The following is a 26,844-nucleotide window of genomic DNA, read 5'->3' as shown; positions in this document are numbered from 1 at the left end:
AAACTTTAGAGTTGACATACACGAAGCTCTCTGGGAACATTCCTAATTCTGCATAGCCATTTGGGTAATTTGTTTAATACAGTCAAAAATAGGATTTAAACTTAAATTTTTAATCTCAGTTTATTGTCTTTTCACTATTTTATTTCGAGTCACTGATTAATTTTAATATTTACATAATAGTATCCCACACTAGTTTCCAAAAAGTAGTGAACCTAGGTATTTCGTTCATCATAGAAATCAAGCTTTGAATATATTTGTACCTGTAAAAGATAACATACTTTTTTACTTTAAAGTTTTTATAATATAAGACCTTTAATTTATTTATCTTATTAGCACATTGATTTTGAAGAGCGTGATACCCCGAATAATTACAAGCTGCAAGCACACTCAGACAACCTTCACTCAACTTTCCCACAACCTCACTTGTCCCTCAAATTTTATCCATTTTCTTGCTCTCTCCATCTTCCCTTTAAAAGTACCCTGTGTCCTTATGTCCCAGACTGTGAGCGTGGGGCCAGGGCTTTCATTTAGGCTACCAGTGAAGTAGTGGCCACCTCATGGCCTCTTAATCTTTAATCAGTTTAACTTTTCTCTTAACTCTTGATTTTTTCCCCCTCTTAAAACTTTCCCTTCTTTTTGGTTCCCAGGGTAGCAACACAATTCCTGTTCAGTTCTCACTGTGCGCCTTATAGAATCGGCGGTAGCTCGACTTCCAGTGTAGGGTGGTCTACGACTTTAGACGATATTTTTTTCTCTCTTTTTTTTTCTTCAGCAGTCTTCTGTTTCTGCCACTAGCTTTGAACAGATGACTCTTGGACATATGCATATAGCAGTCATCCTGAACTTCAATCCTGAACGCAGATTTCGTACATCTGCTGTGTGTTTGTACATCTCAGCCTTCATCTGCTGTAATTTGAGTCGTGTTTTCTTTCTCTGTCACTCTCCTGTCCCTACCTCAGCTCCTCCTCTGTTTTCCGTTCAGTAAACGCTCATCGTTCTCTGAGCTCTTCCCAGAGCTAGACATTTCAGAGTGCGCTTGCATGCTCAGTGTCTCTCTGCCCTCCGACTCTCTACATCAAAGCCTATTTTTTTCCCTTGCAACTTTTTCCTGTGATGGACATCTTCAACTTCTCTGTGGTTGAGACTTAGTTCTCAGTTATACACAAGCAGAACCAATTACTCCCTTGGGCCTTTTCACTTTAGACTTTCTTAACATAGTTAACTTTTGCATGTCTTTGTCCACTAGACACAAACTTACAGACTGCCTCCCTGGTCTTACCGTGGGGACAGAATAGGTGCTTACCACATGTCTGGAGCCTTATGGAATCTGCTTGCTAATTTGGAGTTTCGAAGAGGAAAGATGGGGGTCAGGCAAAAAACTTTTTCCCTTAAAGGGGAAACCAATAGAGATAAATAGCAAAAGGGTGCTTGAGCTTTGATAGAAGCACAGTTTCAAATCTCCATCAAAGAGTTTCCGTGGTGGGGAAGAGACACTGATCAAAGCGACACATGATGCTGTTGAGAAAATTTAATTCCTAAAAGTAGTGTATTGAGGGCAAGGTAGATCAAAACTATTTAGTGGGGACCTAAGCTAAAAGGGAAAATTCCATGCATAAGTCTATAATTTCAGAAGTCAAATAGATGGGGAAGTTTTCAGGAAGGAAAGCTGAGCTGAACTGAGTCTGTTTCTTTCATAGGCTGCCAGTTCAATTGACGCTGAAGATGGGCTGCGGTTCATGCAGGAGATGATTGAACTGTCAAGTCAGCAACAGAAAGAGCAGCAGCTACCTCCACGAGCTGTACAAATTATTTCCCACCCATTTTTTGGCAGGGTAGTCTTAACTGCTGGACCAGCTCAGTTTGGGCTGGATCTGTCTAAACATAAAGAGGTATGTGCACTCCAGTACGCATACTGAAATTAAAATCGTAAGTATTTAATTTCTTTGTTTAGTAGCTTCTTGTTTAGAAGTTGGGGTCTGAGTTCACATTTCAGTGGCAGAAACACACACTCAGCTCAGATCCTGGTTGTAGTCCCCACAACAAAACAAAACATTACTGTAGCATTCAGCCTCCTGCATTTAAATTAAAGCAGTCTTACATTGGTATACAGCTACTGGGGAGATCTCTCAGTTATTAATGCTTGCTGGGCACACATGAGGACCTGAGTTCAGCCCCAGCACCCACATAAAAGCTAGGCATGTTAATGTGCCCTCTTACTGTTTTGTTTACGAGACAGCGTTTTTTTCTTAACTGTCCTGGCTGTCCTGGAACTCACTATGTAGATCAGGCTGTCCTAGAACTCACTGAGATCTGTCTGCCTCTGTCTCCCCGAGTGCTGGGACTAAAGGCCTGTTTCACAACTGCTCCACAAGCATGTTAATGCCCTCTTAATCCCATCAAGGAGGGGGTAGAGACAGGAAGATCCCCAGTCTCCCCAGCCTGCCAGCTGAGGCTAATCTGTGATCCCCAAATTCTAATGAGAGACCCAGTCTCAAAAAGTGAGGTAAATGGCTTTTGATGAATAATAGATGAGATTGTTGATTGATCTGTAGTTTCTACGTGTACACACACACACACACACAGAGAGAGAGAGAGAGAGAGAGAGAATTTCAGTTCCCTTAAAACTCACGATACTGAACTTAATGAGTAGATTGTAATTGAAGAAGATAAAAGATTTAGGTTACTTTTTTTCCCAACAGACAAGAGGATTTGTTGCAAGCAGTAAACCATATAACGGTTGTTCAGAGCTCACTAACCCTGAGGCAGTGATGGGGAAAATTGCCTTGATACAAAGAGGACAGTGCATGTTTGCAGAAAAGGCCCGCAACATCCAGAATGCTGGAGCCATTGGTGGTATCGTTATTGGTGAGTACACCTCTGTATCAGCTTATTGATCACAAAGAGGTCATCTGGGCGATTTTCCTTTTTTTTCTAAAATCTTATCAAAGGGTATATCAGGTTATTTTTTAATTTTTTATTTTGACACCATAAAGGACTTGATAATTGATACTTTCTGGTTATAGTTCTTGAAAACCCAGGTACTGATTTCCGTATATTAAGGTCAGTATTTGGGCTGAGGTATGAGGGTGGAGTTGGAGTGCTGTGAAAATGCCCCACACCCCGGAAAAGAAACTCTGCCCTTGAGATCTAAAGTCCCCAGGGAAGGATTAACACTCAGCCACCCAGTGTACAGCTTTAAGAGAGTTCCCTTCCCCCACAGGGTGGCAGGCTTTGGAGCCGCAAACTTGTGGGTGCAGTTAGTGGCTCTGCCACAGAATGGCAGTGCAGCCTTGGCCCAGCTTCACTTGTCTTTTCTTTCAGAAAAAAGATTTTTTTTTTTGCTTTTTTTAAAAATTGATTTTATTGAGCTATGCATTTTTCTCTGTTCCCCTTCCTCTCCCTTTAAGCCCTCTCCCATGATCCCCATGCTCCCAATTTACTTAGATCTTGAATTTTTTTCCTTACTATGTAGATTAGATCCATGTATATCTCTCTTAGGGTCCTCATTGTTGTCTAGGTTCTCTGGGAATGTGGTTTGTAGGCTGGCTTTCTTTGCTTTATGTTTTAAAACCACCTATGAGTGAGTACATGTGATAATTGTCTTTCTGAGTCTGAATTACCTCACTCAAAATGATATTTCTAGCTCCATCCATTTTCCTGCAAAATTCAAGATGTTATTTTTTCTGCTGTGTAGTACTCCATTGTGAAAATGTACCACATTTTCCTTATCTAGTCTTTGGTCGAGGGGCATTTAGGTTGTTTTTGGGTTCTGGCTATGACAGACAAAGCTGCTATGAACATAGTTGAGCACATGTCCTTGTGGCACAATTGAGCATCCTTTGGATATATACCCCAAAGTGGTATTACTGGGTCTTGAGGAAGGTTGTTTCCTAATTTTCTGAGAAATCACCACACTGACATCCAAAGCGTCTGTACCAGCTTGCATTCCCACCAGCAATACATCTTACAGGTGTAAGATGGAATCTCAGTGTTGTTTTGCATTTCTCTGATGTTGAACATTTCCTAAGTGTCTTTCAGCCATTTTTGATTCCTCTGTTGAGAGTTCTCTGTTTAGGTCTGTACTCCATTTTTTTAAATTGAATTATTTGTTCTTTTGATGACCAGTTTCTTGAGTTCTTTATACATTTTGGAGATCAGCCCTCTGTCTTATGTGAGGTTACTGAAGATCTTTTCCCACTGAAGAAAGATTTTTTAAGCTCCAAATACTGGAAGCACATAAGCACTAGTTGTTAGGGTTTTTTATCCCAGTGGATGTTTTTCCACTGAAACTACAAATTACCAGCTTTACCCCTGTATTTTAGCCTATGAGTTTTGCTATTCCCCAACCCCCCCCATTTTTTTTCTCTCTTAACAAGCCATGACTAGCAGCAGGAATATATATTTTGCATGTTTAAGGTAAAAAGGCATTTGCATTTAGAAAGAGCTATAAGACAAATCAGTTGTGAATTGACCAGGAAAGTCCATTTTCCATTTCCCTTTCCTTAATTAGAATTCATTTCTACATTGAAAGTCCATAAGACATTTAAAGGTTTGAGGTTATAGCTCAGTGGTCCTGCTTTTGATTCTAGCATCATGAAAAACAGAAGATGTGACCACTTAAGTAGTAGGATCTGTTTCAGCAAAAGCTATTTACTGTTCCCTTTGTTTATTCTGTATGGGAACTAAAATGTTGATTTAAGTGAATAAATTTCATTAGTTAAAAAGTTATAGGAGAAATTGTGTTTAACAACTTAAACCCACATTTAGCAGACTAGGAGGTGTGGCCCTCCTCCACCTCGTACCTCAGTTTTGGTGTTGCTGAGACATAGCCACGTGAAGTCATATGGATATTGTCTCTGAGTGCTTTGAGTCACAGCAATGGGTAGTTCGCAGAGAATGCGGGCTGGTAGCATTTGCACTTTGGCCAATTACAGGACATTTTGCTGACTTCTGACTTAAATCTTTCTTAGTGTGTATGTGTACAAATTTGTTTGTGTATAGATATTTATGTCCTCATATATGTGGAGGCCACAGGTCAACATTAGTGTTTTCCCAACTGTTCCACTTCATTTTTGAAGCAGTCTTTCACTGGGCCCAGAACTCATGAATGACTAGATTGACTAGCCAGTGAACTATGGGGGTTACCTGTTCCCCAGTGCTCGGTTACAAATGAACATCACCATGCCAGCTTTTATTTGATCACTTGGGATCCAAATTTGGGTCCTTCTGCTGGTGTGGTGGGCACTGTACCAACTGAACCATTTCCCGGCCCCTTGAGTGATCCTGTCCATCATTGGCTATTTTCACACTGAGACTACTCTTACTGAAGAATTTAATAGATTTTGTCACTATAATTTTGAGCATTTTTTACTTACCAAGACTTAAAAACAGAGATCTGAAGTATAGAACAGTGTGGGATGTGTACATCAATCTTAAAAAGTACCTTTCTGTCTGAAGATTTTCTCAGTTTCTGGGTGGAGTCTTTGTGGTGCTCTGTGACTTATAAAGACGGTCAGGTCAGACGTTTTCTTTAGTAGCTGTTGATGCACAATTCTACACTGGGGTCTGTGGAACAACAAGGAAATCATGTTTTTTCTTCTCACAAATTTTAATTTTAAAAAGAAATTTAACAGGAGTGTGTGAGACTTCTTTTTCCTAAGATTTTTTTTTCTGACAAAACATTTTTTCCTTTGAATAAATTTGAGTTTCATTTTTTTTTTTTTTTTTTACTACAAGGACTAAAGATACTAGAAATACAACTTACCTTAGGACTCATTTGCCAGCGGGAGGTAATAATTTACTTGTTATTTTAAGAAAGAAGGTTGTTCACTCTGTGGAAAGGGGTGCTCTTCCTTCAGCCAAAGAGTCAGACATACAGCTGGAATTGACACGGCTGACACCTCTCTTGTCTCTCTCCATCTAGTGCTGTCTGGTCTTGGGCTCTCTGGCGGCTGCGCCTCCTCTTCAGCCCTCCACACCTGCTCCCTCTGTGTTTGCAGCTCTCACAAGGCAGCCAAGCCCTCAGGCTGAGTCCCTCGCACGGCTGCACCCACCACTAGCAGAAGCAGTTTTTCTGGGTGGCAGTTGTAGGATGCTAGAGGAACTGGAGGTCAGACAGCCATCTTTTGATCAATTACTAAGAGAACATATCGTGTTGGCCACTTAGTTGGGCCTGTGAAGCAAGTGGTGTGTGAGATGGCACTGCCATTTTCCTCAGGAGACGGTTGTGTCATGCTGGTGTGGATGTGATTGGTACTTACACTATCAGAGAATTTAAGTGCTGCGTAACCAGTGTGAAATAGCAATATTGTGTAATTCAGCTTATTCCTAGTTAAGTAATCCCTGGTCTAAACATTTGTGATTTCAGAGCATTTTAAGTTTTTGAGTCAGGAATACTCAAACTCTAACATCCATTAGATGAAATCTAAAAGTTTTTGTAGTTCTACCTGTGTGATCCAGATCACTAAACTCTTTCATTTGCAGGCTTTTCCTTAAACATGTGAAAATATTCCAGTCATAATCATAGAAATTTGTGTTTTTCATATACTGTTTTCCTGTGTCAAGTAATTCATTATAATTTATTGAGAGCCGTTTATAATTGTGCACTCCAGTAGATTTCTTTGAGTTTAGAGTTTTTGCTGCTTTCAATTATTTTCTTAGGCTAAATCATAAAATTAGTTGATCTGAAGATTATATATATTTTCCTGGAGCATAAACTCCTTACTGTCAGTAGGAAAAGCAGCGGCAGCAGCAGCAGCAGCGGCAGCAGCAGCGTGTCTCCGCAGTGACAGATGCCCTGACTGCTGTGTTTGTTCTCTGAGCAGATGACAACGAGGGGAGCAGCAGTGACACCGCCCCTCTGTTCCAGATGGCAGGTGATGGGAAGGACACTGACGACATCAAGATCCCCATGCTCTTCCTGTTCAGCAAAGAAGGAAACATTATCCTGGATGCCATCCGGGAGCACGAGGAGGTGGAGGTCCTCCTTTCTGACAAAGCCAGAGACCGAGGTAACAGCGGTGCCGCTGCACTAGTCCTGTTAGCCCGGGAGCAAAGGGCCTCACAAAAGTGGCACAGGCTTTCTTTTTTTATTTTTAGTTTGCTGGTAAAACAAGTAAATATTTTAGAAAATGGTTTAGAATTTTTCTCTTGGAAATAATAGTAATTTATTATATTTATTTTATTAATATTATTAGCATTTATTTTTACTGTATCATTAAATTATATATATTAAATAATAAACTATTATAATTTGCTATTAATATTACAAAATATTAATAGTAATTTATTATAAATCGTAAAACATTTGCTTTGATGACTGAATTAGAATGCTTTTAGAATTACATTTTTTACGTGTATACAATATGATAGTAGCAGTCTCACCAGCAACCTGTACTCTGAGGCCACTGTTGACGGAGGCATTAGAAATGCAGGCATGTCTCCCTGCTGCTATATACGTTTATCACATGGATTTTATACTACAGGAGGTACAAATGGCTTTGCCTAACCAGCAAGATACCTTAACTCATAAGAATATAGAATCTTCCTTAGGCTAAAGGGTTGTTAGTAATTTGAAAGTTATTGGAAACCACTGTGTAAAGGCTGCAGAGTTTTCACACCTGAGGATTTGGGAACTGTGTCTCCTGTCCCCCTTAAATGAATGGCATGTATAATCTGTAAGGGGTTGTTATAGCCCATAGGGTATTTAACAGATCCTCAAAAACTAACTGAATTCAGCGTGACTGCCCAATGAGACGTCTTTTGAAAAGGCTAACAGTACAGTGCTATTCCAGTCCATGTTTTGTCTTCTTATATTGCTTTGGTCTTTGAGAGTCTTTGAACTGCCAGTTACTTAAGAGCAGTGGAATGAATGAGTTGGGTGTGTAAGGATGTGTAGTCGGAACAGAACACAAATAGGTCCCGATCTTCTTAAACCTACCTATGTACTTGAGTTCTTTTTTCCTGGGGCCCTTTTCAAAATTCTCAACTTTCCTCCTCTGCTGTGCATCAAACACAGGCAAATTAATACTAATCTGTATAATGCTTTAATGCCTTTGCTTTCCCCCTGTTTTCTGCTACCATTGGAATTTCAGCAGCAATATTAAAAGGTAAAATGATTCCAAGCTACATTATTAACAGTAGTAAGTATCTTGCATTAATAAACCAATTATATATGTATGTGTGTCTGATACCCACATATACATATATAATTTTGTTTCACTTAATATCATGATAATATATGGCTTAATGCAATTAATAACTTCCATATTCAGTCAGTTGTCCCATAATAAGTTTTTATCGATCCTGCTATAACTAATTCTATTAATTATATATTCCATACTCTAGGTGAATTCACTAGTCCATGCCCATGCAAGAGTCACTCTGATAGCAACATTGGTGCATAAGAAATTAATTACTTTGGATCATTTCATTTATATAAAAGTAAAATATTTAAAATACTGGCTTGTTTTATAAGCTCCTGTGGAGGTGAGGGACACACAGGAGTTAAGACTGTAATTATGGTAAAGAACATGCTCACCACACCAGGAGAAGGGTAGGAAGAGCAGTCAGTTCTACTAGAAAAAAGTTGTTAAGGAATAGTATTCCCATAAAAACTGCAGTAAAAAGACATTACATAAATGATGCTTTAAAGCACTTTGACAGTCTGTAACTTGTTGAGCTGTTAGTCTTAGAGTGCACCTTTAATAGAGGGGTTAAGGTCTGTGTATGTAATAGCACTTTGAGAATGTACAACTATTAGCCAGACAACAGGTTATGATGAATATCTATCACTGTAAGAGAAATCAGTGATAATAGCTTATTCAGATCAACCACTTTATCCACTTAGGATACTACTCTTAAGAAGTTAAAGTCTGCAGTGGTCATCATTAATTTGTCCCATACCATCACCATATTGTGTGCTACACCTGTGTCAGTATTGGCTGATGTGCCTGTGGTGGACCAGTCAGTCAGAATCCCACGTGTAGACACACTCCCAGGCAATTGTAGTGCAGCACTTCTTTACCTGCACTTTAAGAGACAAGAAAAAGGACCTGGAAGATCGTTCTGTCTCCTGGTTTTGGGAATTAGAATTATGTAAGTACTCTCCTGTAATAAGCACCTAATCCAGGCAGCGGAATGTCTTCAGTGTCCTTTGCACTTACAGGAGATAGAAGCCCCCAGACAATACCCACCTTTGGTCTGATAAGTGTGACTATTAGGATCTTTATATCTGATGCTGTCCTGCTATCTGGTAGCAACAGTGTTCAAATATTACACATTCTTCAGAAGCTGAGGCTCTAGAAGTTCATCAAGTGGAGATGTTGCATCCTCAGGGTGACCATTGACACCCTAAATGTTACATTGTCCACACCCTATTCTTGAACAAAACCTTTAACACTGTGTCTCTTAGTGTCTCATTGCTGCAAATTTTGAGTTTTTAAAGATATTTAATAATTCCAAGCCTGTCTCCCAAATAAAAAAGTGTGGGAGACCTTTAAATTGAAACAGTTTGCAGCTCAGTTTCTTCTGCTCCTTAATATTATGGAGGAAAGAATCAGCATTTTAGAGTGCGGTGCATTGCCATGCTTCCAGGCTACAGAGCAGGGCTATGTGCCCCAAAGGCTGGAGACAAGTGCTTTCAAGGCTCCCACTGTATTAGTGTTTGTCTGGTAAAAAGGCAGACAGAAAATGGAGGTGAGATTAAAATGAGAAAGAATCCCATCTTGTAAAGTGCCCTGAATTTAAGCCAAGCAGTATGAGTCCCCAGATAACTCCATTTAGAGTAGGCTGCGATGCTGCAGTCCTGGGGTTGGACTGTGGAAGACAGTTGGGCAGGGTCTGATGCCAGTGCGGATGACCTTGTGCGGGCAGATGGCTGCCTGCCTGGAGAGGCCCAGCCTGCTGTTGTGGGCAGGAAGCCTTGCTTGCCTGCCGTCCCTTCTCTAAGCAGACCATGTTTCTGTGTGGATTACCTTACCTGTTTTTCACACCCCTATGGCAAGTTCAGCCATTCTATACCCAGTTCAGGTGCCCCTTCTGTATGACATTTTTTTCCCACTCTTGGCAGAATGTTAGTTTTTCTTCTTCAGTATAGTTCAGTGATTCTGTTGCAAAAGTGTTTATTATATAGGTCTTCTTACCTTTGTGAACTTTCCTTTCAGTCAACGTAGAAAGTGCTGGCCAATGAATGACTGTATAACTTCAAACTCAAGTCTTCTACCAGCGTTATCTTCCCTTTATTAGTAAGAACCCTGATGTTCGCTGGGCTTCTGCTCCTGGTGTTTCTGAGTCACTGTCGTACCCTCTTCACTGGCAGTGGGAGCCTGCGAGTGAAGACATAACAATTTGGCTCCCTCAACTCCTTTGAGTCTTTGTTCCTCTCCATGCCCAGGCTGACTTGGCTGCCGCCGCCTCTGTTCCTTGCTCTGTGGGTTCAGGAGCTTTAAGAAGCCGAGTGGGCAGCACCTGCTCTTCTCTTCTATCATTTGTTTGTTCCTGTGCCGGGAGTTTAGAAGCTTTGTTTGGGATATATTTCATATGGTAGCTCTTCCCTTACTGAATTTCAGTTTCATGTAGTTCAAAAACTAAAAGAAGTAGAAATGGATTCATTTTGGAATCCTATATTCACATATCTTTTTTATAGAGAGTGTAAAACTGTTAAATGTGACAAGTTCCTGTTTTGGAGCATACCTGTGAATTTAATCAGCTCTTCTTTTTTTCTTCTTATAATTATATAGTATTAAGCAATATGAGCCTTAGACCTGTCATAATTTATTTTTGTAGTTTTTTGTTTATATTATGAAAAAATATATGATTTCACCTTTAATTGTTGACACCTCTATTGAGGAGCTACTGGTACTTGCAGTTACTTTAGTTTTCTTTACCAGTTTTTTTTTTTTATTAACCTTGGTAGTATTTCTTAAAATTAGAGTGTCTTAGGTAGGGTTTCTATTGCTGTGAGGAGACACCATGGCCACAGCAACTCTTCTGAAGGAAAGCATTTAACTGGGGCTGGCTTGCTGTTCAGAGGTTCCGTCCACTTCTGTCATGGCTGGGCGATGCAGGCAGAGAGTGAGACACTGGACCTGGTTTGGGCATCTGAAACCTCAAAGTCCACCCGTAGTGACACACTTCCTCCAACAAAGCCACACCTCCTAATAGTGCCACTTCTCCCTGTGAGCATTTGGGGGCCTTTCTCATTCAGACCATCACACTTCACTTTTAATATACAGTCACAATATAAGCATATAGGTAATAATTATATTTCTTTTTTATATCTACCCTGATTATTCTGTGATTTTATGACATTAGCTAGACACCCAGAATAATATATATCACAGATATATATTATTCTGGATTTCACATATATCCTCTAAAGGGGCTTGGGCAAAAGTAGTCTTTGTTACTAGACAGGGCAACCCTGACCTGGGCCATCCTTTTAGATTAAAATAATATGATTAAAAAGTAAACTCGAAGACTTTGTTAGTTTTCTCAACTTCCAGTCGACTAGTGTAGTAAGTTCTGAGCTCCCTTTTCTTATCTCACCCCATGGCTTCCTAACTTTACTTAATTGTGCCTCCTTCACAGTTCAGAAAACTGAAATGGTAACATAATAAGAAAGAAAATAAGGCATTGCATTAAAAAAGAAGAAAGAAAAAAGACATTTTTCTCCCTTGCCAAAACAAAAAGCACACACACACACACACACACACACAACAACAACAAAAAGCCGGGCTCGTAGTGCAGCAGTAACTCTTCTGACTCCAAATCAAAAACCAGAACTGTGCTGGTTACCTTCCTGTCGCTGTGGTGAGATGCCACGGCAAAGGCGGCACAAAGCAGAGTTGGATTTGGGTCACATTCCACAGGGTCTGAGTCCATGATGGCAGCAGGCAGCTGGAATAGGAAGCTGAGAGATCACATCTTCAACCCTAACCAGAAAATAAAGACAGTGAAGCTGGACTAGGCTATAAAACTCTCAGAGTTCACCACCAGCGAAGCACTTCCTTTGGGAAGACTTCACTTCCTAAACCTTCCCAGTCGCACCACTGTGAGCACCTGGGACCAAGTGTCAATACTCAAGCCAATGGGTGACAGTTACCATCACCCCACCCCAAAACTAAGTGTATGAACTTGAGAAAATAAGCATGTGCGGGTGTAGGTGTGCACAGAAACTTCCCCAGTAAGGCATTCCTACCTGAGAGGGTGACTATACATGCTCGCCTGTAGGTTTCTTTCCTTCAAGGTTAGTTGGTTTCATAGTAGGTCTCTGCTTACTTTCCGAAGGAGCCCTCAGATGGTATTACTGCGAGCTTTCCTACACACCAATCTCCCCTATAGAACGTGGAGCTTTTCACTTACTGTATAAATACCCAGTATTTGTGAATACCATTTTCTCGTCGGTCTGTAAGATCTTAAAGGTGTTAGTTAGGCATGGTGTTAGTTTTCGCTAATTTTCTCTCTGGCACCAGGCACAGTGGACAACCAGAGAGTTCTGGCTGTACTGCAGAAACAGGCTGAGCTGGGTGTGGCCTATGGGTGACAAGGCTGGCTAAGTACTTTAATGTAGGAACTAAGGAAAGTGTATCCAGGGCTTTTATATTTTATATTCATTACAAAAACTTTACCTACTCAGGCTCCTAGTGTATTTCAGAATAATTGAAGTTTGTAGATATACAGTAATAGTTTTATTAATAATCTTAGTTCTTGTCTTTATGACAATATTTTATTTGATGAGTCATATTAATACCTATAACCATTCAGTTTTTTTTGTTTGAATCTAAATGGATCACTGAGTGGTAATTTCACTTTTTTCAAGAAATATGATTTCAAAATTTTGCAATGATATATTAAAATATTAAAATGTATTCCATTTAGAATGTTCCTTGTGCAAGCTTTCTTTAATTTAGGTATTAATAAATTGTGCGTGCATGTGTGTGCCTGACTGTATGTGCAGGTGTGTACATGTGTTCATGCTTGTGCATGCACATGGAGACTGTAGGACCCTTTGGAATTGGAGTTAGAGGGAGCCGTGAGACACCAGCTAGTTACATGGGTGTCGGTTCCAAACTCTTGTCCTAATGTTTGTGCAGCAAGCACACTCAGTCACTGAACCATCTCTAGCCATGATGCTTAATAAGTTGTAGTCATATGTTGAAATTTTTATGCATTTTAGCATTTTGTTTAGTGCTTTTGTCACTAATATTCATCCAAGTTAGCATTATGCAATTAGTTACTGTTACTCCTTTCTGTTTGGAGTGGCTTTTTCACTGCCGTACATTCTGCCTGTAACTACGCAGAATTTTGATTGGAAGACCTTGCCTTCAGTGCCAGTGTTGACTGTTCTCCCTTGATATGACTGCTGCATCTCCTAATGTCATGGCAAAGTGGTAAGTGTGGTACACTTTTCAAGAGAGAGTGATTCTTGTTTCCTTCCCATACAGACCCTGAAATGGAAAGTGAAGACCAGCCATCTTCTGAAAATGATTCTCAGAGTCAGAGCGCGGAACAGATGCTCTCCCTTTCTCAAACAGTTGACTTGGTTGATCAGGAGACCCCCGAAAGCCCTCTAGATTCTCACTCAGAGCCATCGTCTCCAGCAGACACTGAAGAAACTGCTGGCTTAGCCCCTTCTGAACAGATACCTAGTTCCACAGAAAGCCTTGAGACTACAAGTCTTGATGGTGAATGTACAGATTTAGATAACCAGCCTAAAGAACAATCAGAAACTGAGGAAGATTCCAATCCTAATGTTAGCTGGGGCAAAAAGGTCCAGCCTATAGACTCCATATTAGCAGACTGGAATGAAGATATAGAAGCATTTGAAATGATGGAGAAGGACGAACTCTGACTCTCTGTAAAGACTCTGGTGGTAGATATTTAAGAAGAAGAAGTAAATTGTGGTTTTCTACATCCTATCCAAGCAGGCGCTCCTGGGAGCTCTGAGCAGTGCTCAGGCACGTTCTGACTGGGTAAGTAGTTCCCGTAGCAACCTGGAGCATGCTGTGCTAGAGCTGACCTCACCAAAACTGTCCTATCCAAAGAGGAAACTCTCAACCCCTCAAATGACGCTACTGCGTACCCTCAGTTCCCGGGCCAGGGAAAGATGACTGGCCACTCCTAGGTAGACGAGACAAATTCAGCTGATAGGAAGTGGGAACAGCAGTCAGTGCAGCTTCCTAATTGAAGGGAGCTTCACTGCCGTGGGTTTGGGGTCGGAAGCCCTTCTGAGAAGATTTGGCTGAGTTCTGTGGTGTCCTGGCCTCGCTGCCGCCACAGGACACTTCAGTGACCCACAGCCTTTGAAGCAGATGCATGCAGGGTGACAGCTGGTTCTGCTCAGTGCTTTCACCTGCTTCGTTCAGTGACAGTTAGTCAAGATGACTTGATTTCTTCTTTTCTCCCAACAATGTCCTCACATCTAAGCCAAAGGTGAAGCTAGTGTACTCTTTCCAGTGAGTTTTCCTATAGAGACCAACTGCGGGGCCAGAAGAGGGACATAGAGTACAGTGAAAACCGGTTGTTGATCCTTGGGGTAAGCAGAGAGAAAGAGGAACTATAATGTTGCAATATCAACTTCTCATTGGGCCGTAGGGGAAGCAGCATTATTAGCTCCTTGGGGGTAGAGTATATGTCTTTTCCAGTTCATTTCTCTTAAGGTGGTTACTCTAGCCATCAGCCTTACTCCATCCCATGTGTAGTATCCAGTGTGCGCCAGAAGGCTCATCCCAAGCCCTGGTCCATTTTCCTATCTTATGGGGAGCCCTGATAAGCCATGGTAGTGGTCTGTAGTCTGGGGGTGACCACCATCTTTCTCCTTTGAAGCTGATTTCTGGCATCACACCTAAGGAGTCTGTCACATTTTCTGTTGAATCATGGATTTAGGTTTGTTTAATTTTGTTTTAACAAATACTCCTTCTGATGTGGATTTGAAAATTAGCCTCTGGTGACCTGTGTAAAAAAACCTAAATAGCCATATAAGTAAAAGAAAGAGACTTTTTTTTTTTCCTGTGGCAGTTTGGGCTGGCCACATTTAATTATTTTCAGTTTTGCTTATTGATAGTTCTACATTGAAATCATGGTTTTATTCATTTTATTTATTTTAAGCTTACTTTAATACTTCTAAAGGAATATTTGAGAGACTTAATTCCTTTTTACCATGGCGCTACACAATAACCTTTTTCTAAACCATGGTTTTGAGGTACTGAATAACTTAGACTATGTATGGAGCTGTTAAAGACAGCAGAGCTGTATTGTAGTTGTGTATATTCATGTACAGTATGTCTTAGGTCCCAGGGAAACATGCCATTTTATAAGGAGATAAATACCTGCTTTCAAAAATTCCAGCTCAACCTAATTGGTTCAGTGAGTAATAAATCTTAAAGAATTCTCTGGGTCATGGGGTAGTATAACAAGTTCTTTATTGGCTCTTAGTTAAACCTGACACCAAAATGGGTATTTTTAGTCTCTCTGCATGTGAAGTTTGGTGCAAGAAGATAGAACCATAATACATAGTGTATACAGAAGGGTAGACGTGCTTCGTTCATCTTAATTGCAAAGCTGCCAAAATAGCTGGAGCTTAACTACTTGATTTATGGGACTGGGGCTTGGAGAAAAGGAACAGATTTCCTCTGATACTTTGATTACAGAAGCCTTATATGGATTGATTTTGTATTTGTAGCTCAAAGCCATTGTTGTTTAAATCTAACTCTTTTAAGTTATCAAAGTAGCGTATTTTTTTTCCCTCAAGAACTTAATGGCATGAAGAATCCATACTAGAAAAGGCCAGCTTACTGCCACTTGCTGTTTTTTTGGCCACTAGGAGGCGCTGTTGCCCTTCACTAAGGTTTAGATGAGCCTATTGATTTGTTTTGAAAATCAATTCCTTTAAAGGAATACATTTAAGACGTTTTGCTTACTGTCTAGAAGGAATAATACTCAGTTTTCCCCACCTAAGAAAGGAGATACATGTTCAGCTTCAGAATACAGCATTCTAACTGATTCCCCATTCATTTTCTCATTTGACATACTGCCATAAAGTAATCTTTGAGTTCATTAGAAAATTTTAACAGCATAGATTCCTTTTTTATTTTTTTGTTGTTGTTTGTTAAAAACTTTTCATAGATATTTTATTTACTTGCTGAAGATTCAGGGACTTCTGAGACCCTGGGTTTAGAAACATCTGGTCTACCTCAGTTAAATGTTGACTGCTTAGAACTAGAGCTGAAATGATCACCACAGCCATAAACTTGTTTGACTAAGAAAGATTTATATAATGTTTACAAACCTGGAATCAAGTATGGATCTTACCTGAAAGTTGAAAGTTACCTGTTAGAGCAAGTATTTAATTCAGGTATTTTCAAGTTTTAAAACTTGTTTACCTAGTAAAAATTAGGTATAGTTTGGTTTTTTTTTACCCTCACATAAAAAGTCCATTGAAATTATATTCCCTAATTTACAATGCTTTCCCTATAAAACGTAAGTGTGAAAGAACTGTAGTTTACTAGATATGTTTGGGGTGAGATATTTTGTTAGGATTTCTTTTCTTTTTAACCTATGTAATAAGCTTCCAAAAAGAGTATAATTGTTTCAGAACAAATTATTTTGTAATTTTCCTTTTCCTTTTTCTTTACAGTGCTAGATATTTTAAAATGAAAAATTATGTACTCTCTGACTTTAATTTCAGTAATGTAATAATTTTCTCGGAATTCTTTTAGTTTTAAATTACCATCATATAAACCTTTCTTATAGCAAAGCCAGCATTTGTTCTCTCACCAAACCCCATGCCAGATTCATCATAAAGAAAGCTCAGCCTAAGTAACTGAAATAGTGCTTATAATTTTAGAGGGGTGGGTAGCATTTAGTAAATATTCCAACTGGTCGTTTTATGCACAAGGCTACAGTCAGAACATAGAAAAAAAAACATTCTGTGAATGAAACATTGTATGTTCAGATTTTATAAAAGACATTTTTAAAAGCCCAATTTACAGCCGTATATTTTCTTATGATGTAATTTATGAAAAAGCTGTCTGTACTAACAGGTGCTGTAACACTACTGTTGTTGGGTTTTATTGTTTGGTGATAAATGTATACAATATTTCTAATGGAAACTATGTACTGTGATGTAAAAGTCTGGGCAAATGTATATAATCCTTGTATATAATTGTGTATTTGATTATATTACTGATTGTAAATTTAATAAAACATGTAAATATGCTGGTCTAGTTTTAAATTTTGAATTTTTAAAATCATTGTGCAAATATCTAGAATTTGGTATCTGTTTTCTTTTTGTTTGTTTTTCTTTACCACAGGGCAGTGACTTTGGGGGCATTTTGGAATATAGAAACCCAGGCAAACATCAGTTCTAAAACTCACAGTGCCTAGTCAAACTAGAATTCAAACTAAATACTAATAATTCTGCGTCAATATTGGTAACATTTATGCCTTGAATTTACTTATATTTAATAAAATTACTTGTCCTCTTTTAATATTATTATCAAAGTAGCTTTATTAGTTATTTTTCTGTTGCTGTATTGAAGACTATGACTAAAAGCAACTTTGGTTTCCGAGGGATGGGAGGCCATCGTCATGGTAGGGAGTAGCAGCCGGCAGCCACAGTGACTTAACAGCCAAGAGCACCCATCTAGAACTGCAAGCAGGAAATAGCAAACTTGGGTGGCAGGAGGCTTGAAACCGCAAAGCATGTCCCTAGTGGCACTTCTTATACTAAGGCCACACCCCCTAAACCTCCCGAGACAGTGTCACCAACTGAGGAACAAGTATTCAAATGCCAGAGCCTATGGTGGCTGGAGGGTGGTGGTGACACATCTGTAAAACAACTGCAGTAGCCATGGCCTTTTCTGTTCTCCCTAGGAGCCCTTTTCCTTCCAGTGTCACTACGATGGCCCCGCCCCGCTGTCCCGCGGTCTGAGCAGATACATTAAAAGCTGCATAATGGCCATTATCATTTGTAAGACTGGAACAAGTTCCGAGCATCCTACAGTGCCAAATTTAGTGACTGGGCAGTGACAGAGAGGCAGTTCCAGAGGCCAGCCTGAGATCGGCCCAGGTCACCCTCTTCTCCGCTTTCTCAACCCTGCTTCTCCCTCCAGTTCCTGCTTGCTTTTTGACCAGTCACACCCCCTTCCTGCTTGGGATGAGATTGAGGGTTAGACGTGACAGCATCTGCTGCTGGGTTTTCTGGGCAGTTAGTCCAGCCTCACTGTGTCCCCCACCTTCGAGAACAATGAATGCATTACTGCTAAACTACTAAAAGAGGCTATGAAAGCAAACTTGACAGGTTTGTCTACTAAGAGGGAGTAAGTCCTTTAAAGGTCAATGAAGAAGAGCAAACATCGGCACTACCTACTCATAAGGCATGGGGCTCACCAGGCCTAACTTGCTAACTTTGCTCTTATGCTGGCCCATAATTACTATCCACTCTCTACAAAGGGAATTCCACCGGTGGGCCTCTTGCTTCCTGATCTGTGAGAGAATGCACTTTGGCTAGCCTAGGTTAAGGTGGGAGGATTCTTTTAGAAATCCTGTGGTACTCTGTAGGGCAGGTACCTGTGCTACCAGCTCCATCTTACTGACTGCAGCAGGTGACGTTGGGGCCATGTTAGGGTTTAGACTACCTAGCATGTGACTTCCCAGAGTCCAGGGTTCCTCACATGGTTGGTCAGAGAACCAAAGAATAAATAGACCAAAGTTAGAGGAACTTCAGTCTGGGGGGAGGGCTGTTTCCATAGGAGTCCCTCTGACATCACCAACTAGCTGCCTTCCTCCACTCTCCCCGCCCACTACCTTTCCAGCTTCCTTGATCTGCAGGCTGGTCAAAGTTCCCCTTACACATGTACCCGGACAGCTGATACTACTAGAAACAGTGCAGTCACGCTCCTGCCCTGCCTTGGAACTATTAAACTAATTCAACTCTAGCCTGTCTTTGCTAGCGCCACGGGAATAAACAGCTCCAGGGCCAGATCCCTCCTAACCCACCTTTGAAAGGATTCTCTGCCTTCAACACAGATGGAAATCAGGGGAAAGGTTTTCCGAGGTGGAGCAAGCAGGTCTAGGAAGGCAAAGACCCTAGCTACTACTCCACACACCCACATTTTGGTGCCCTAGGCAGCTTTGAGGGAGGAAGGGATCTCAGCAAAGAAGTTGGCTGTGGAAGCCTCTGGGCAGGAGCAGGGCCATCTTACTTGCATTCACTTCTATGTGCCCCTCTCTGGTTCTTGGCTGCCCCATCCTGTGGCCTGGCTGAGAGCTAGAGTACCATTTCACTCCTCTCACTTTAAGTCAGCATGATTCCAGTGACCATGATGCCACATGCCAAGTGTGCCTAGTGATTTCCCGTTCAGCATCTGCGATGTGCCAAGCGACCTGGTCCATCTTCCAGCCATCTTGGAGAGGGCATTCCTATCTGCCAGCTTTCCTCTTGAGCATGCTCTGAACTGAAGATGCTCTGTACATCCTAAACTAGCCATGTCGCCGCCCAGAAGTGCTTTTCCCTAGCATAGGCTTTCTGAAGGAAATTCCCCACCCATTCTTTGTCCTGGACACTTGCTGTTTGGGGAGCACAGCCTATGCTCTCATGCTCTCAAGCAGCAGAAATCTCCTCTTGGATGTCTTGGCTGTGACTTACTTTTACTCATCAAGACGTGCATAATTGTGTTCAGTTGTTTTACTGCATGACTAAAGCCTTTTTTTTTTTTTTAAAGTGACGTGATCTCAGCCTGTAATCATCATACCCTATTTTTCGGCTTTGTTCACCAGGTTAATGGCACCAGGAACCTATTTCCATTCAGCCCCATCCAATTTCCCCGAATCAGTATTTCTCACCTGGCCTACCTTCTCACCTCACCTAATACTTGAAATTTCTTTCTTCTGTTGAGCTCAATTGGCAAACCCTTAAATATAAAGCCCAACTGCCCACGCTTATGCAGTTATACATGAATAGCTTTGGGGACTGGGTGAAATCAAATCCCTCTGCTGACCAGCCACACTTAAAATCATGGCTGAACATCTCAGATGAGAGTGAGTACTTCCTCAAATTCTAGCCACATATCCCTGATAGAGATGGCACCTGGGAATAAGTTTCATCCTTCCTTCTTCCCAAAGCTTCCACCCTCATCCCTTAACATCGAAGAAAGCAGACGCAAATGAGGAGTCAACATTCACCAGTCTATCACCACGCACACTTGCTTACCCAGACACATCCCTGAAGGAATCCCAAGGACTCCCTACCCCCACACTAGAGACTTAGAACCCCAAACGAATCAGATGGAGAGAAATGGAGAAACATCAAAGTATTAGAATACACTTGAGCCCACGGTGAAGGACCCTGGCCCTCTGAGTCCCTCTCCACATGCATCAGGAGCAGCATCACATGAGCTCCATTGCTGAGCCGTATGAGCAGAATGCTGGATGTCAGGTTACAATAAGTGTCGGCCATTCGCTGAAGCACCTCTTTGTCTTATTTTTGTTGTACTGTACTGCTAGTGAAAGTGTAAGTTGGCCCCAAAGAGATGGAGAGACAGTGAGGGAGAAAGACTTTTTGTAGATAACACAATATACATGTACAATATAAAACAACAATATGTAATACACAACAAAATGTTTCTTTCTTTTTTTTAACTCCATCATCTATTTCAGGAACCTAGAAAGATAATAACAAATCCACACATCTCCTTTGAAATACTAGAGAAAACAATGGAAATTTGGACACATCTAAATGTCTACAGGTTAATGTTTGATAATAGTTTGATACATCACGACAGAGCAATAGAGAGTGATGTGCATCTGTTAAGATGTGTGTAAGGAATGCTGAGGACACGCTTTTCAGTGCTGATTAATGCAATGACAATCTCTTGCCCTTGTTCTCCACCTATGCTCTGGGAATCAAGACCACTCAAGACTGTTCCAGATCTTGTTTTTAGAAAGACTTTATTGTCAAGTCCAGGAGGAATTAAACAAGGATTTCAAAAGCGATGAGGGTTTTGAAAATAGACCATCTAGATACTATGGGAATGTATGACAGGATTCAGCCCAGTGGGGAGCAAGACCTGAAGCTGTGCAGAGATAGAGACTAAGGTTTCTGAGGTGCCCCAGCTCCAAAGATTAGGACCGTACATCTTTCCAAAGGCTGGAGGGTTTTGATCTATGCTAAGGATTTGGAATTTTGTTCTCAGGGTAGCGAGAAAGCACTAAGAGGTTTTATATAAAGCAGTTTCTTGCTGGAATATAATAACTGCACTCAGGCACCATTGTGGGGAGTGAGTGCAGGGTGGGGAAATGGGAGAGAGGGCGAGAGGAAGAACGATTCACGTGCTGGGGAGAGAGGCAGATCTGAAGAGGCCTGGTCAGTGAGGAACAGGCTGATGTAGACGGTCTGTTTGCCACAGGGCCCATGGTGATGTCCAGGCCTGGGCTGCTGCCAAGGGTCATGTCTTGGTCTGTGACTCAGTCATGGAAGTCTGTGTTGATGTCCATGACTCCTGTTACCACCAAAAGCAATGAGGATAGGGCTGCGCAGATTTGGACCCACCCCTCATTGAAACACTACGGAGAACTGACCCTGCGCCCCATCCAGGCAACACAGTAGAGCTGCCCTGGTGGTGTGAGTCTGAGTGAGCTGGACCTGTGGGCCTGAGAGCGGGCAAACCGGCCCCATTCCCTGCTGCAGGCTGTGTTGGATGAATTAGCCTGGGCAGTGCTGCAGAGCTCACCCTGGTGGTGTCAATGAGGGAAAGCTGTCAGGCTGACCAACCCAGCTACCACCAAGACCCAGAACCCGGACCAGGACCAGGACTATGAGTTCGCCCACCCCAACATCCACCTCATCTGTGATCTGCTAGAGCACGTGAAGAGGTCAAACCTGCAGATTCAAAGCTACAGGATCTCTGTGACACAGAGCAACAACAGGATATAAAAAGGAGTCCTAATGAGGGCCAGCACCGATAGCGCAGTAGAAGTCAGAGGCCTTGGATCAGACTGATGACTCTTTACAATGAACACGTACAAGTGAAAATAGAGGGACAAAGGGTGCACTGTGTGACTCAATGGGTCGCACTACAGCTTCCACACCGAGGTTTTGTTTCTTTTTTGTTTTTGTTTTTACTTTTAAATTATTTTGTTTTGGGGATGAGGTTGCAAGGGCAGAGGGCAGAAGTGAGGGGACAGGGAGATGAATGGGATTGGAATGCCAAATGTGAAATTCATAAAGAATCAATTAAAAAATACTACTTGATAAAAAATAAGTATATATTATATGTATAGAATATAATTATAATAACAAACAGAATAACATAGTAATATAATAATTTGTATATTATGTGTATATATATGTGCATAATATATAATGCACATATGTATAATAAAACATTATTTTTCAATATAAATAATGAAACACCTAGAATTATCTATCATATGTGAATTTGTCTCTGATGAATACTTAAATAAAAACACTCACAAATGCACCTATAGATAGTCATGATCTTAATTCATTTATTTAACAAACACTGAGTATTTCCTATGTATCAGGACATTCAAAACCTGAGAGTATAGCAATAAATCGAAAGCTGTAGAAGAAACATAAATAAATAAATAAATGAATAAATAAATAAATGAGTTTTGGGGGAAAAGTATGGTAAGTGCCTAGAGAATAGTGGAAATCAACATGGGCTGAGATTCTATTTTAAATGACAGATATCAACATACTAAAATATCTGTGACTATCTCTGGATAATAGGCAATTGCTCTTTCCTTATTGTATGTAATGGTCTCCCATTATCCATGAGAGTGTTTTCCAACATTCCCAGTGATGCCTAAAACATGAAAGAATATTAACCTTACATAATATTAACCTTGCAGTGCTTTTTCTCCCATTCATAGGTATCTTAGGATAGGGTTTAATTCTAAGCCAATCATAGTAAAAGAATAATAATACTTCTAGTTATATTCTGATAAAGGCTGTGTGAATATAGTCTTCCTCTCTGTCTCTCAAAATACTGCACTGCACACACCTTTCTTGTGATGATGTGTGGTGATGTAATACCCACAGGCGATGGGAAGTGATGCTGAGGTGGTGTTGAAGTTGGTACTGGAATATGACGTCAGGAGATGTGGGGTGATGCTGAGGTGGTGATGAAGTTGGTACTGGAATATGACGTCAGGAGATGTGGGGTGATGCTGAGGTGGTGATGAAGTTGGTACTGGAATATGACGTCAGATGTGGGGTGATGCTGAGGTGAAGATGAAGCTAGTACTAGAATATGACGTCATGCTGCTGTGTCAGGCTCCCTAAAACACAAGCACTGTTCCACAGTACCAATTCATCCAATTGTGGATACAGGAACTAAGTAACTGACTGCCAGGCGGGTAACAGATACAGAGTGGATACACTGGCTACCCTTTGAGAAAAGTCAGAAACCCAGGTGAAATCTTCTCATTTTAAAACACTGTTTAAATTAGCTGGGACAAAATTCCTGAGCTAACCAACCTAAGAGAAGAGCGGGTTGCTTCTGGCTCATAGCTTGAGGGCTTCCGGTCCACACTTGTTTGGCTCTGCAGTTCTTGAACCTGGGTGAAGCAGAGCATCATGGGAGTGTGCAGGCAGCAAAACTACTTTGGCAACCAAGGAGCTGAGAAAGAAAGGAAGAAGGCCTGCTCCCAATATCTCCTTCAAGACACAAGCCTAGTGACAGAAATTCCCTCCACTGGATCCCATTTCCTAAACATTCTCCTGCCCCCCTCACGCCATAGTGTTACAGGCTAGTCACCTAGACAGTGGCATATAGGCCCCTGGGTGGCATTTAAGGCCAACCAGTCAGCCGCTGGGGGAGCCTGGGAACTGGAGGTCCTAGTTATGCCTAAGGGGTGGGAATGGAAAAGAAACTGCTCATAGACTGGGACCTCTGGTTTCTCAGCCAGGGGATGTCTTTCAGATCCTTCCGATGGTAAACAAGTGAGCTAGCTCTCCTGGTTTCCAAGGAAACTGCCAGTCTCACTGATCTTTGGCTCCTTCATTATCTGCAGTCCACACTGCCAGACCTAATAGACGTCTTTAAAATATAAACAAATCCTGCTGGCAGTCAGTCTCACCGACTTGCCCCTAGACAGGGAGCCCCGGAGCTGAAGGAGAAGTGACCAATTGGCTTCCATCTGATCTGGGCCCGGCTGGGGAAGTCAGGAGGGGGCGGTCACTAACTAGCCTTGGATGAGCTGAAGGGAGTGCCTAGTCTGGAATGCAGGAGTAATCAACACCTCCCCAGACATTTATCCTGAACAAGCAAGGGTTTGAAATCCCTGGGAAATGTCAAAGAAATGACGCAACGACTGTGTGTCAAGACAATACCGAAGAAGCTTTTGGTTTTTTACTTGGAAGAGAACATAGCTCACATGGGAGCCTTGGGATGTCAGAGCCAAAAGGGTCTTGAGAACGTCATATCACCCGATCCCTTCCACCAGCTGAAAACAGAGGCCAGATGTGGGAAGTGACACACCCATCTGGAACTCACCCCTTCTAAGCTTCCTGTGCAAGAAGGCTCTGCGCATGTGCCTTGGGGTCATGGCTTCGCTTGGCAGACTCTGCTTGCTCATCCCTTCTTTGCAAGTTACCATCCAGCTAGTGAGCTCATTACTGACATCAAAGCTGGCCCAAGATGCCCTTCCAGGCCGGGCTCCACCGCCTTGCTGTAACATCTACCGACGTAGATAGCATTGCTCACTATTTAAACGTGCGGCACATTTGAGCAAAAATGTCATTTAATTCCTTAGGAACTGGCGCTCCTCACTGGAAGTATCTGTTCTTCTTTTCCTGATGAATACATCCATTCATGAAAGAATACATTCTGTGCTTTTCTTGTGCTGTCATTCATCCCCGTTAACTCAGGCGTGGGCGGAGTTCACAGGAAAGAGCGAGGTTCAGATTCTTAGCTGGGTGGATCTCAAAATCAGGGACTTTGTGGTGATGACAGAGCTAGTTCTCTTTAGATTCAAATCACTGAATGTGGCATTTCTAAATTTGAAACCATGGATAACATAGGAAACAGATGCAGGAAAGAATAGTCACGCCCTTCCCTGTGTGCGTGTGTGTGCATGCGTGCGTGTGTGTGCGTGTATGCGTGCGTGTGTGTGTGCGCGTGCATGTGTGTGTGTGTGTGTGTGTGTGTGTGTATTGGAGGTAGAATACAGCTGCTTGTACTCTATTAGTGAGTGACCTGTATCCCTGCATCCCAGCCTCCTGATGTACAAATCTCTGTGAAGCTCTGTAATCTCTTGTAATAATGACGCTCATTTATAGGGTGAGTACAAGATATCTTTGTTATTCTCATTTTGTCAATGGGAAAAATAGAAGGCTAATAGCTGGGATTCTGATGCCAACTACTCCACCTGAGTTTGGTTTCTTTTTCCTCCTCTGTATCTTTTTATTGAAAAAAATTTACACAATATATTTTGATCATGTTTTCCCCTCCTCCAATTCCTCCCAGATCCTCCCCACCTCCCTACTCACCAAACTTGATGTCCTCTCTCTCGCTCTCTCTTTCTCTCTCTCTCTCTCTCACACACACACACACACAAAGAAAGGAAGAAAGAGCAAAAATGAAAGAGGCAAAAGACCAATAATTCAAAAAATTGTCAAAAGAAAAATAAAACAAAAAGTCCACAAGAATCCCACTGAGTTTGTTTTGTGTTGGCCAGCTACTCTCGGGCATGGCGTCTGTGAGATCGGATCTATCATGGAACCTGGAAGCTGACTGATTTGGCTAGAATGGCTCACCAGCCAGACACAGGGATCCTGTTTCTGAGATCACAAATGTGTGTGACATCGTGCTTGGCTTGTGCATGGTTGCCAAGAAGCAAATTCAGGTCTGCATTTGTGTGGCAAATACTACCAGGTGGGCAATCTCCCCAGCTCTCTAGGAGCACCTGTAAAGGAAAATGAGTCTTAGTAATGTTACATGTAGGGTAACCTTTAAATGCACAATTCTTTTCAAAATCAGACATATTTCTCCATGTGCTTATAAAGTCATCCTCAGAGCAGAGATTTGGAACTAACTCATGCCATGTGATCTGTTTTGCTTGTTAGGAGACATAGCCCTCTGGTTGGTCAGAGAGAGAGAGAAGCTTCTTGGAGAACCCCAGGGAAGGTACCAAGGGGACTTGGGGTGCGGTGGTTTCCTTTGTACATAGCAATGCTATCTTGTGAAGAAAGCCCTGACTGTTTTACCTTTTCTGTCCATATTTATTGATGTTACTATTTCACCTTTTGGCTTTTGAAAACTGACTTGGCAAACTAGTACAAAGCACAAAGGAGGTGAGCCTAGGCCGCCATGCCTTAGCCATCAAACTATGTGACAGCAAACTGGCGCCCTCAGCCAGGAGCCTCTCTCCAGGAGCGCTGACAGTCAGGTCTAGCCTTTGCCTAGAAGGAGCAGGCAAGAGTAATGAGAAAAAGGAAGGCAAAGGGCTCTAATAAAAAGGGCTACTTTGAGAAGATGGAAACTAATCATTTCGTTCAAACAAACCCGAGTTTTCGGTTCAAACAGAGGAGGAATTGGGGATGTGTGAGAGAGAAATACAGTCTTACGCAGTCTTGGTCAAACTGTGACCTGATTTGTCATGACTTCAGCTCGATTCTCAAGGAGACCTCTGGAAGTCATTATGGCTTGCTGGGTGGGGACAGTCTGGTTCCTGTGAGATCATCACTCCTACTTGGTGTGACAGGTTTTGACATCTGTCGCTGTGGGTCTGCTATTCCTGGAATCCAAGCTGACTACAGGCTCAGGACAATGAAGATTTTCCAGTGTCTTCTAGAGTGTCTGGAACAGGTACCATGAA

The 26,844-nt window shown here is 41.6% G+C and overlaps 1 protein-coding gene across 2 annotated transcripts in view; it reads left to right on the top strand.

Moving 5' to 3' along the window:
* Positions 1-17,217, top strand: part of Edem3 (ER degradation enhancing alpha-mannosidase like protein 3) — a 61,947-nt gene extending 44,730 nt beyond the window's left edge. For both annotated transcript variants that reach the window (XM_048431061.3, XM_048431060.3), the window contains exons 17-20: positions 1,698-1,889; positions 2,700-2,865; positions 6,825-7,010; positions 13,446-17,217. In XM_048431061.3, coding sequence (XP_048287018.2) covers positions 1,698-1,889; positions 2,700-2,865; positions 6,825-7,010; positions 13,446-13,852 — 951 coding nt within the window. In that variant the 3' untranslated portion in view covers positions 13,853-17,217. The remainder of the gene's footprint in view (positions 1-1,697; positions 1,890-2,699; positions 2,866-6,824; positions 7,011-13,445) is intronic.
* The last annotated feature ends 9,627 nt before the right edge of the window (positions 17,218-26,844 follow it).

The sequence above is a fragment of the Myodes glareolus genome, chromosome 5 (genome assembly GCF_982192425.1).
Source record: "Myodes glareolus chromosome 5, mMyoGla1.1, whole genome shotgun sequence".
Taxonomy (NCBI): Eukaryota; Metazoa; Chordata; class Mammalia; order Rodentia; family Cricetidae; genus Myodes; species Myodes glareolus.
Note: the sequence above shows the minus strand (reverse complement) of the source record. Positions and strands in the feature narration are given on the sequence as shown.